The sequence below is a fragment of the Dendrobates tinctorius genome, unplaced genomic scaffold (genome assembly GCF_039654945.1).
Source record: "Dendrobates tinctorius isolate UK_male_01 unplaced genomic scaffold, ASM3965494v1 ptg000011l, whole genome shotgun sequence".
Classification (NCBI taxonomy): Eukaryota; Metazoa; Chordata; class Amphibia; order Anura; family Dendrobatidae; genus Dendrobates; species Dendrobates tinctorius.
In genome coordinates, this window is record NW_027361679.1 from 33,570,001 (window position 1) to 33,583,007 (window position 13,007).

The 13,007-nt window shown below is 45.8% G+C and overlaps 1 protein-coding gene across 1 annotated transcript in view; it reads right to left on the reverse strand.

Annotated features, from left to right (window-relative positions):
* Positions 1–13,007, reverse strand: part of MTHFD2L (methylenetetrahydrofolate dehydrogenase (NADP+ dependent) 2 like) — a 265,099-nt gene that overhangs the window by 70,232 nt on the left and 181,860 nt on the right. Inside the window, exon 6 of the mRNA XM_073587998.1 lies at positions 8,785–8,877. Within this exon, the coding sequence (XP_073444099.1) occupies positions 8,785–8,877 (93 nt within the window). The remainder of the gene's footprint in view (positions 1–8,784; positions 8,878–13,007) is intronic.

The following is a 13,007-nucleotide window of genomic DNA, read 5'->3' on the forward strand; positions in this document are numbered from 1 at the left end:
GGTGAAGCCCCAGGAAGAGGTGTACCAAAGCAAGCCATTTTTCTGTCACCGTATGTGTCATCAAGGGAAAGGTGGGACAAAATCCTTGGAAACCCATGCATGGTTCATTTTAATGAAGGTTAGATCATCCACATTTTGGGTCCTTTTTTCTGTCAGGATTGATCCAGCTGCACTGAAGACTCTTTCCGATAGCACACTTGCAGCTGGGCAAGCGAGCTCCTGTAAGGCATATTGGGCCAATTCAGGCCAGGTGTCCAGTTTAGCGGCCCAATAGTCAAAGGGGAATGACCTGTGTGGGAGAACATCGATATGGGAGGAAAAGTAGTTTGTAACCATAGTTGACAACTGCTGTCTCCTGTCACTTTCCATCGATGCAGTATTACCAGTTGTGTGAGCGGTATTTGAAAAATCAGTCCACAACATTGTCATGAAACCCCTGTCTCCAACGCCACTTCTGCTGTGTGCACCACGAACACCTCTGCCAAGCTGCCCCCGGCCCGTACGTCTCGTGTGAGAACCATCACCGCTGCTGTGTGCTGGGAATGCCTCAAGCAACTGATTTACCAGAGTTGCTTGTTTATTAGCCATTATTAGGTCAAGGTTCTCCTGTGGCATGATGTTTTGTAATTTGCCTTTATAGCGTGGATCCAGGATGCTGGCCAACCAGTAGTCGTCATCGTTCATCATTTTGGCAATGCGGGGGTCCCTTTTTAGGATCTGCAAGGCATAATCTGACATGTGGGCCAATGTTCCCGGTGTCAATGATGCACTGTGAGTGCTGGGTGGAGGAGCACTTTCTGGCAAATCCACATCCCTCCAGTCACGCACAAACCCTGTACCAGACCTTGCCACGCCAACATTTTCACTTGCCCCACGAGATGCATCCTCCTCCCCTAAGTAATCATCCCCATCCTCATCCTCCTCCTCCTCTTCTTCCTCCACCTCGTCCAGGAGACGTCCCTGAGCAGACAATGGCTGAATGTCATCAAGGATTCTCTCCTCCTCTTCCTCCTCATCAACATTGGCTGCAGACGCCTGCTCCTTAAGGTGCGTCAAAGTTTGCATGAGCAGACGCATAAGTGGGATGCTCATGCTTAGGATGGCGTCGTCTGCGCTTACCAGCCGTGTGCATTCCTCAAAACACTGAAGGACTTTACAGAGGTCTTTCAGCTTCGACCACTGCACACCTGTCAACTCCATGTCTGCTCTCAAAGTGCCTGGCCGTGTATCCTCCCACAAATGCATTATGGCCTGCCTCTGCTCGCACAGCCGCTCCACCATGTGCAGGGTGGAGTTCCACCTTGTTGCAATGTCGATAATGAGGCGGTGGTTGGGAAGGTGGAGCAATCGCTGCAGCTTCTGCATACGAACGGAGTGTACAGGCGACCGGCGGATGTGCGCGCACAGTCTTCGCACATTCTGGAGCAGGGCTGTTAACTCCGGATAATTTTTGAGGAAGCACTGCACCACCAGGTTCAAGGTGTGAGCCAAGCAAGGTATGTGGCTGAGTTTTGAAAGGGCTATGGCTGCCACAAAATTACGGCCGTTATCACTAACTACCTTGCCTGCCTCAAGATGTACACTGCCCAGCCATGACTCAGTTTGTCGCTTCAAGTACTCGGCCAGCACCTCGGCGGTGTGTCTGTTGCCCAAACACATCATCTGCAACACAGCCTGCTGACGCTTTCCACTAGCTGCTCGATAGGGGGACACATCGTGTGCAACAGTGGCAGCTGCAGATGGAGTGCTCGTACGACTGCGCTCTGTGGACGAGCTTTCGCTTCTGGAGGAGGAGGAGGAGGAGGAGGGTCGAACACCTACAGCCAACTGTTTCCTATACTGTGGGCTAGGCAGCACTGTCCCACCACCGCTGTCCCCTGTGGACCCTGCATCCACCACATTAACCCAGTGCGCAGTGATGGACACGTAACGGCCCTGGCCATGCCGACTGGACCATGCATCAGTTGTGAGGTGCACCTTTCCGCTCACTGACTGCTTGAGTGCATGGACAATGCGGTCTTTCACATGATGGTGGAGGGCTGGGATGGCTTTGCGAGAGAAGAAGTGGCGACTGGGTAGGTCATAGCGTGGTACTGCATAGGCCATGAGTTCGCAGAAAGCTGTGCTTTCCACCAACTGAAAGGGCATCATCTCAAACGAGATTAGTTTGGCAATGTGGGCGTTCAAACCCAGTGTACGCGGATGAGAGACTGAGTACTTTCTTGACCTACTCATAGTGTCTGGGAGGGTGAGCTGGACTTGAGAGCTGCATATGGTGGAAGTAGCGGTGGACAGGGCGGACTGAGAGAGGGTTGATGATGGTGATGGAGTTGGTGTTCTTTCTGATGGCCTAGAATCAGTCTTTCGTTGATATAACAGTGGGATTCCCTGACTGCTGTGGCCTTGCAACGACACCTCAACATTTGCTGCTGTGCTAACCGGTGGGCTTACAGTGGGGGAAACAATGTAGCGTTGCTGACTACCTTCGTTGTGATCAGTTGCACATGTGGCACTTGAGGTTTGGTGTTGTGTCCACGCATGCAAGTGCATGCTGGTTAAATGTCTAAGCATGCAACTGGTATTCAAATTTTTCAGATTTTTCCCTCGGCAAAAGGTCTTTGCGCACTTCTTACAGATAACCTTGGCCTGATCATGAGGATTTTGTTCAAAAAAGTGCCACACTGCACTCTTCCTACTTTGGCAGACATTTTGCGGCCTAGCACGCTGTGATCTTTTGACCCTCTGGACAAGCTGTCCAGCAACTCTTTTGATGTTTGGAACCTGTCTTTGGAGTGCTACGGGCCTGCCAGATAACAGCTGTTGCGATGTCGATGTCTGCTGTGGATGCTCCTCATCTGAGCTATTGGAAGCAGCACCCTCTTCCCCCAATGGATGCCAATCTGGGTCAACAACTGGGTCATCCATCACCTCCTCTTCTATGTCATGTGCACCTTCCTCTGTGTCACCGTGTTTGGTGGTATAGTGTGCGGGAAGGGGCACCTGAGTCTCATCAGGGTCAGAATCTGGCTCTGTACACTGCGAGGACAATGTAGTGCTCTGAGTGAATGTACCAGCAGAATCATCCATCAGCGGCTGTGCATCAGTGCACTCCATGTCAGATTCATCTTGGCCTGGGTAATTCACCATTTGACTTGATAATCCAGGCATGGTATGTGAAAACAGCTCCATGGAGTAATCAGTAATATGGCCTGCGTCATCCTTCAATCTTGGTTGGGGTGAAGGACACAAGGAAAGGTGTGGTTCATGAACATGAGCCTCCAATGACGACTCAGTGCTTTTACTTTTTACAACTGAAGAAGAGGAGGCGATAGAGCTGGAGGCTGAGTCAGCAATGTAAGACAAAACTTTTTCCTGATGCTCTGGCTTTAAAAGCGGTTTGCCAACTCCTAGAAAACTAAGCGTTCGAGGCCTTATGTAGCCAGACGATGACGCAGGCTCAACACCTCCTGCATTCGGTCCTATTTTGCTCTTGCCACTACCATCAGATCCACCACCAACACCATCATTACCAGCTGCCAACCCCCGCCCAATTCCATGGCCTCTTCCACCAGCCTTCCTCATTTTTGGTAGAAATGTAGACAAAATCCAACAAACTATATAGTAATGTAAAACAAGGTACAAGGTGTCTATAGGACAGGGGAGATTTTGAATTTCTGCAGACACTTGTGGACACTGGACACTTTTGGATTGTGTGAGGCCCACTGATATCTGAGCGCTATGTGACAGGCTCGATGGCACAGCTGTGACCAAAGTGACTAGAGGATAAGGGAGATTTTGAATCTCTGTACACACTTTTGGACACTGGACACTTTTGGATTGTGTGAGGCCCAATGAATATCTGAGCGCTATGTGACAGGCTCGATGGCACAGCTGTGACCAAAGTGACTAGAGGATAAGGGAGATTTTGAATCTCTGTACACACTTTTGGACACTGGACACTTTTGGATTGTGTGAGGCCCAATGAATATCTGAGCGCTATGTGACAGGCTCGATGGCACAGCTGTGACCAAAGTGACTAGAGGATAAGGGAGATTTTGAATCTCTGCACACACTTTTGGACACTGGACACTTTTGGATTGTGTGAGGCCCAATGAATATCTGAGCGCTATGTGACAGGCTCGATGGCACAGCTGTGACCAAAGTGACTAGAGGATAAGGGAGATTTTGAATCTCTGCACACACTTTTGGACACTGGACACTTTGGGATTGTGTGAGGCCCACTGATATCTGAGCGCTATGTCACAGGCTCGATGGCACAGCTGTGACCAAAGTGACTAGAGGATAATGGAGATTTTGAATCTCTGCACACACTTTTAGACACTGGACACTTTTGGATTGTGTGAGGCCCAATGAATATCTGAGCGCTATGTGACAGGCTCGATGGCACAGCTGTGACCAAAGTGACTAGAGGATAAGGGAGATTTTGAATCTCTGCACACACTTTTGGACACTGGACACTTTGGGATTGTGTGAGGCCCACTGATATCTGAGCGCTATGTGATAGGCTCGATGGCACAGCTGTGACCAAAGTGACTAGAGGATAAGGGAGATTTTGAATCTCTGTACACACTTTTGGACACTGGACACTTTTGGATTGTGTGAGGCCCAATGAATATCTGAGCGCTATGTGACAGGCTCGATGGCACAGCTGTGACCAAAGTGACTAGAGGATAAGGGAGATTTTGAATCTCTGCACACACTTTTGGACACTGGACACTTTTGGATTGTGTGAGGCCCAATGAATATCTGAGCGCTATGTGACAGGCTCGATGGCACAGCTGTGACCAAAGTGACTAGAGGATAAGGGAGATTTTGAATCTCTGCACACACTTTTGGACACTGGACACTTTTGGATTGTGTGAGGCCCACTGATATCTGAGCGCTATGTCACAGGCTCGATGGCACAGCTGTGACAAAAGTGACTAGAGGATAAGGGAGATTGGATTGCTTTTAAAAAAGCAGTTTGCGGAGCAGTGGGTAAACAGCAATGCCAGCCTGTCAGGAAGCCTTAAAAGGCAGCCCAACAACCAACACCACTGATACACCACAATATAGCCTCCCCTTGCACTGCACACACAGTGACTGGTGTGTTGTGCAGGCCAAATTTCTAGCAGCAGAAGCAGTTTTTTTTTTCTTCTCAGCAGGACAAAAAAAAAAAATTGGGATTGCTTTTAAAAAAGCAGTTTGCGGAGCAGTGGGTAAACAGCAATGCAGGAATGTCAGGAAGCCTTAGAAGGCAGCCCAACAACCAACACCACTGATACACCACTATATAGCCTCCCCTTGCACTGCACACACAGTGACTGGTGTGTTGTGCAGGCCAAATCGCTAGCAGCAGAAGCAGTTTTTTTGTCTTCTTCCCTGCCTAACGCTCTCCCTACAGAATCAGCAGCAACCTCTCCCTATACTGAGATCGGCAGAAGTAAGATGGCGGTCGGCGTGCACGCCCTTTTATACCCCCTGTGACGCCCACCAAAGCAAGCCAATCACTTGCATGCCCTTCTGAAAGATGGTGGTGACCCCTGCCTATGTCATCACGTTGCCCACAGTGTCCGTGGATCCTGATTGGCTGAAAAAGAGCGCAAAACAAACTTTTGAAACGCGACTTTGGCGCGTAAGTCGCCGACCTCGTGGCCGACCTCATCCTAGGGTCGGGTTTCGTTTCATGAAACCGGACTTTGCCAAAAGTCGGTGACTTTTGAAATTTTTCGACCCGTTTCGCTCAACTCTAATCACCACATATTGAGAGCTATAATTTTTCCGTATTTTGACCCACTGAGTCTTGTGAGGTCTTATTTTTTGGGGGACGAGTTGACGTTTTTATTGGTGTCATATTCGGGCACGTGACATGTTTTGATTGCTTTTTATTCCGATTTTTGGGACGCGGAATGAACAAAAACCAGCGTTTCATGAATTTCTTTTTGGGGGGTGCGTTTACACCGTGCGATAAAATTGATAAAGCGGCTTTATTCTTCGGGTGAGTACGGTTACAGCGATACCTCATTTAGGTCTTTTTTTATGTTTTGTCGGTTTTATGCAATGAAAACTATTTTATATAAAAAATAATTATTTTTGCATCGCTTTATTCTGTGAGCTATAACTTTTATTTTTTCGCTGTTGATGCTGTATGGCGGCTCGTTTTTTGCGGGACAAGATGACGTTTTCAGTGGTACCATGGATATTTATATGCGTCTTTTTGATCGCGCGTTATTGCACTTTTTGCTCGGCGGTATGATAATAAATCATTATTTTTTGCTTCGTTTTTTATTTTTATTTTTTAAGGGGTTCGCTAAAGGGGTTAACTAATGGGACAGTTTTATAGGGCAGGTTGTTACGGACGCGGCAATACCAAATATGTGTACTTTTATTGTTTGTTTTTTTTATTTCCAAAAAATGGATTTATTGGGGAAATATTTTTTTTTTCTAATTTATTTGGCGATTCTATTTTTAATTATTTTAACACTTTTTTTTTTTTTAGCTTTATTACATTGTCCCAGGTGGGACATCACTGTCCTGTGACAGATCGCTGATCTGTCACATTACAGATCAGCGATCTGTCACAGGCAGTGCAGGAGGCTTCCTTGTGCCTGCGCTTTGCAGGCACTGAGGAAGCCGGCTCCCTTCAGGCCCCTGAAGGTTCCCGTCGCCATCTTGGATTCGGGGGCCTGCAGGGAAGGAGCCCCCCGCAGCAGCGCTGCACATTGCGCTGCCGTGAGGGGCTCAGGGAAGCACGGAGGGAGTCCTCTCCCTGCCGATGCTTCCCTTTAACCCCAGGTACACCGTGATCGTGTTTGATCGCGGTGTGCAAGGGGTTAACGTGTCAGGGGCGGTCTGTGACCGCCCCTGACACATTGTGCTGGGTGTCAGCTGTGATAATCAGCTGACACCCGGCCGCGATCAGCGGCGCTCACCACGTGGGTGCCGCTGATTGCTATGACGTACTATCCCATCCCTGGGAATTAAGTCTCAGGGCACATGGACGGGATAGTACGTCATATGGGATTAAGGGGTTAATGACCAGGTCAAATGTTTGAAATCTAACCACAGTCACTTTATGTGGTAATAATTCTGGAATCCCAGTGATTCTGAGATTGTTTTTTCGAGACATATTGTACTTCATATTAGTGGTAAATTTTTGTAGATATGATTTGCGTATGTTTATGAAAATAGCAAAAATTGTACAGCATAATTAAAAATGTCACACTTTTCTAACTTTAAAGTTTCAAACTTTTTATGCCCTTAAATCATATAGTTATACCACACAAAATAACTAATAAATAACATTTCCCACATGTCTACTTTAAATCAACACCATTTTTTCGTTAAGAAGTTAGAAGGATTAAAAGTTGCCCAGCAATTTCTCAATTTTCCAACAAAATTTACAAAACCGTTTTTTAGGGACCACATCACATTTGAAGTGACTTTGAGAGGCCTATTTGACAGAAAATACCCAAACGTAAAACCATTCTAAAAACTGCACAACTTAAAGTCTTCAAAACCACATTCAAGAAGTTTATTAACCCTGCAGGTGCTTCAAAGGAATTAATGGAATGTGGAAGGAAAAAACAGAATCGTTTGAATTTTTGAATGCAAAAAGGCTGGAATCAAGAGCGAACGCCATGTTGTGTTTGGAGAGCGGCTATTGTGCCTAAACAGTTGAAACTATCCACAATTGACCCCTTTTTAGAAACTACACCGCTCAAGGATTTTATCGAGAGGTATAGTGAGGATTTTCAACTCATAGGTATGACACAGAATTTGACATTAGGTCATCATATTGAATATGTCGTCATTAGTGTTGAGTGCAAGTGCTCACTACTCAAGTTTGCACCGGGGTGCTCGGGTATGCATCAAGTATAAAGGGTGCTCAAGCAACACGATGCAAATTTGAATACTGAGCACTAGTCATGATATTGACATAATTTTTTTTTATTTTTAAAAAATCCTAACCCCAACGCTAACCTTAAACTTAACCCAACCCTAACCCTAGCCCAACCCCAACGTCAACCCTAATCTTAATAGCAAAGGATGAAAGAAATAAAAGTTATAAAATAAAAAAAAATGTAACCTAAGGGGATGACATACTAATTATTGGCTATTGATCATTGAGATAGGGTCTATCATAGGGTTAAAAAATGAACCAATAGGAAAAATCCCTGCTTTTGCACATGCACCTGCCATTTTTTTTTATCAGGAAGAGCAGGCGGAGGGCCAGGGGACAAAGCTGTAAGGACAGCGGGATGTCAGAGGTCCCGGGGGGAGCTTGGGGACCTCATTTCTTTCTCCTCTGTCAGAAGAGAGAAAAATGTTTTTAACAGCTGGCACACTTCACGTGATCGGGGACCGGAGAAACCGTCCCTCATCGTGGTCTTCAAGGTTACAGCTACAGGGGTAGGTCGTTAAGGGGTTTACAAAATGGTAAGCGAATCAACAGACGATAAATAGGAATCAAGTCAATATTTGGTGTTCTTCTTATAGGTATACTTTAGGAATGAGTCCCATTTATTGAGTATTGCTGTTTTGTGTTTTCTACATCGGAGCATAACAGACACTCTCAGCTCTTGAGTCTCAGAGTTGACCTTAGCTGTAAGCATCAAAACCATCTCATGTAGTGATTTAGACTGCATACCTATGTAGAAAGACTATTCAAAAATGTGCACATTTTTTTTTTCTTTTTACTAGTTAGCGGTAATATATTGTTGTACCTGATGTAAACCATACATTATTATGTTATTCAAAGAAAAGAAATATATATAAATTTACCTGCTGCCACTATAATTATATCTGATATCTGAGTGTGGGTCTTCAGCAGCTCTTTTGGGGTGTATCTGTGTGTAATTGTCACCGTTGCATCACCTTAAGGGAAAAAAAGCAGATGTCAATATATTTCTTAACATATTTTCATTTTCCATGAATATTATACATTGCATTGGGATTGGCGTCCTATAGATCAGCGTCCTATAGATCAGCGCCCTATAGATCAGTGCCCCATGGATCAGCTATTATTAGCACCCGCGTAAACATTGAAGGGAGTGATACAGCACAGCTCTATTGAATGTGCGCATCAGCTCCTATTTCTGTTATTCCTCCTAGAAATTTACTACCCTCTTTAACCATGCTATGATTATGAGAACTCTTTGTGTTTGCATTAAAGAGTTTATTACAGCACAACAATCTCTGGCTGCATATTTCCAAAGGTGCAGGGTAATCATGACTCAGGGCTCAGGATTGAAGTCGTCTCTTTGTAACGTTCGCATTTCTGTTTGCACAGGTCTTCGTGGAACTATTTTTGGCAGTAGAAAGTTTCCAAATGATGCAAGCCAAATATTTAAACAAATGAGCACGCCATGCAGAACATACATAGCTACTAAATTTGGGCAAAATTTCGAGGAATTAATTATATTTCACTGAAAAGGATAATAATATTGTTATAGTAAAATATGTATTAAATAGATCAAACCTGCTATTACATGTCCCCAATTTTATGTTTTATGCCTTGGAAAACTCATTAATGGTAATTTGATGTAATCTGTGCATTGGCAGACAATCGTAGGGTCCATTACATACTAGAATCCAAAGTTTAGTTAGATGAAATACCAGTTTCTACAAATCAACTGTATAAAAGTATACAGTGCATTTAAGGATTTTGCATAACAACAGTGGAGAGATGTTAAAAAGGTTGGGAATTTTACACTTCATGATCCTCTACAGGTTTCCTAGGCGTACTCACCCTATTTCTTAGTTAGAAATTGAGTTATTGCTAGCGATAAAGTCAACTACAAACACATACACATGTCATGCGCCGGTATTTTTCAGTGCGGTCTATACCCCGGAAGTGTGTCCTGCATGTGAAGACTTCCAGGGCATAGACCGCGCTGAAAAATACCGGTGCATGCGCAGTACCGATTATATGCTTTGCACACAGTTGGGCAAAGCATACTGCGCAAGCACTGGAGGCCTTTTCAATGCGCAAGAGCGGAAAACTACGGCATCTGTGATATTCACAGATGAAGATTACGTTCAGCAAGCCTAGGAGGGCGGTAGAAGGCAAATAAGCCCCGCCCATCGGACAGGACCGCAGCGATTTCCATACATCTCCACCAAGATAAAAAGAGGTATTTATGCATCAAAGGTGCGGGGTCGGGGGGAATCAAAAGTTCTAATAGAATCCCTATGGGATGCACAATTGGGTGATATCTTTACAAGATATCACTAAAAATGGGTGACAGATTCCCTTTAACAACAAATGGAATCCGGCACTCCAAATCTGCAATGAAAGGAATATAACTTTATTGGAATACCAATCCAAAATAATCATTACCTTTTGGTCTAAGGCCAGAGTCACACTATCGTACAATACAGCCGAGTGCTATGCGATAAAACATTGCATTGCACTTGGACAAATGTTATTCATTGAGGCAATCCAGATCAGCATTTTTTTTTCTCAGGCGTATTCAGCGTGCAAGCAAAATTGCAGTAGGCCGCGATTGTACACGTTGTGGTAGATTGGCTCACTCGGCTGCACATTGAGGTAGTCACGGGAACACTGCGTCTTTAAGGATGCACTTTGTTTATTGGATACAGCATAAGCTAAGGTTTAAGCACAAAAATAAACATGGCACTCTGGGCAAATCAAAATGATAGCACTATGTGCAGTCCTTGCATTGGGGGGGGAGTCAGCCCACTCAGGGTTAGCAATGTCCTTTCACAAGTATCATGAGCACAAACACTCTCCTGGAGTCTTCCTCTGCAGGCAATCAACAACCCTGCGTCCTTTGGAAGGCAACTACTTAAACTCCAGACCATGTGACATCTCCTGGAGTCTTCCTCTGCAGGCAATCAACAACCCTGCGGCCTTTGGAAGGCAACTACTTAAACTCCAGACCATGTGACATCTCCATCATGTGACTGATCACATTACTGTGACATCACACAGGTCCTGTCAGCACACGGTGATGCCGACTCTGCAGGTGAAGATAAGGTGGACATTCTCCCACACCCTCTATGAATGTTCACATAAAACTAGCCCATTTATGCAACTTTAGCTTAGCCTCACAACACTTTAGAGTGCTGGAGGAAAATACACTGGCTTTATTTCACTGGCGCCATTAAGCGTAGAGACACAGATCTCCCCTACATTACTTTACCAGTGACTTTGTCACATATCCCCCTCTGCCCAAAGAAGAGGGTTTTGGCTACTTCACTGGCTTAGCAGAGGTCTCTGGAAAAGGTATGTGTTCCAATGCAACTTCCCTGGCCTGTGCTCCACATGAAAAGTAAAGCTTTGGAGCGCCAGAATCCACCTAGTTACCCGAGCATTCTTCCCCTTCTTTTCCCTTATCCATCTCAGGGGCACATGATCTGACACTAGCCTGATCATTCTGCCTAACAGGTAGTATCACAGTGTGTTAATTGCCCACTTGATGCCAAGCACTCTTTTTCTACGATGGCATAGTTCTTCTCACAGGAGGAGAGTTTCCTACTCGGCTATAGGACTGGATGTTCATCCCTATCTATTTCCTGGGACAGCACAGCTCCTAAACCGACCTCAGAGGTGTCCATCAGGAGCATGAACTCTTTAGTGAAGTCTGATGCTACCCAGACTGGCTGTCTGCATAGGACAAGCTTTAACTCCTGGAATGCCATCTCAGCTTCAGAGGACCATTTGACAGTCGACGACTTTGTGCCCTTCAGCAATCTGTCAGGGGGGCATCTATCATGGCGATATTTGGGATATATAACCAATAATATCCCACAAATTCCAGAAAATCCCTAACCTGTTTCTTGGAGACTAGCTGAGGCCACTTCTGGATTGCCTCCACCTTTTTCTATTTGTGGCTTAATCTCACCCCTTGCAATGATGTAGCCCAAGTACTTTGCCTCTTCTTTCTCCAGGGTGCACTTCTTTGGGTTTATGGTAAATCCTACTTTCCTCAGTGCCTCCAGTACCGCCTAGTCCTTCTGCAGGTTTCTTCCCCAATCCAGGCTGAAGATCACAATGTCACACAAGTAAGCGGTGGGATACTTCTTGTGAAGGACCAGTAACCGGTCCATAGCCCTCTGGAAGGTAGCTGAAACTCCTTGTAGTCCGAATGGCATCCGGATATCCTGGAAGCACCTGTCAGGTGTAGAGAAGGCGAATTTGCCAGTTCCCTTTCGCTAGGTCCAGGGTGGTGATATATCTGGCTGACCCTAGACTTTCAATAAGCTCATTGACCCAGGGCATCAGATAAGTGTTGAACTTGGACACCTCATTGAGCTCCCTCTAATCTTTACAGAAGTCCCACTCTCAATCTGGCTTTGGCACAAGGACAATAGGGCTGGACCAGCTGCTCTTTGACTCCTCGATGATTCCCAGGTTCAACATTCTCTTCATCTCTTTGGAGATCACCTCACGTGAGCTTCAAGAATCCAATATAGCCTTTGATTCACCCACACATGTGGTTCAGTCAGGATTTCGTGCACCACAACCTGCGTACATCCTGATAGCTATGAAAAGAGGTCTCAGTTCCACTGAAGCAGCTCATGGTACTGTTTCTGGGCCGGCGACAGTGTCTCTGCAACTGTGACATCCTCAACGTTGGCTTCAGGATGGGCCCCTAGGCACGTTGCTTCTACCGGATCCCTGTCTCACCATGGTTACAGCAGGTTAATATGGTACACCTGGTATGGTTTTCTTCTCCCCGGTTGGTGGACCCTTTGTTGATATCCCTCAACTTCTTGACCACCTCATATGGCCCTTGCCACTTGACCAGGAATTTACTCTCAATGGTGGGGATCAACATGAGCACCCGGTCCCCAGGGCTAAACTGTTTCAGTCTTGTCGACCAATTGTAGTCCTTTGCCTGGGCTTCTTGGAGGAGACTCTCCTTCACAATCATCATCACACTCACGATCGTGTCCTGAACCTGGGCCATATGTTCAATGATGCTTCGGTAGGGTGTTGTCTCCGTTTCCCAGGTCTACTTTGCAATATCCAGAAGACC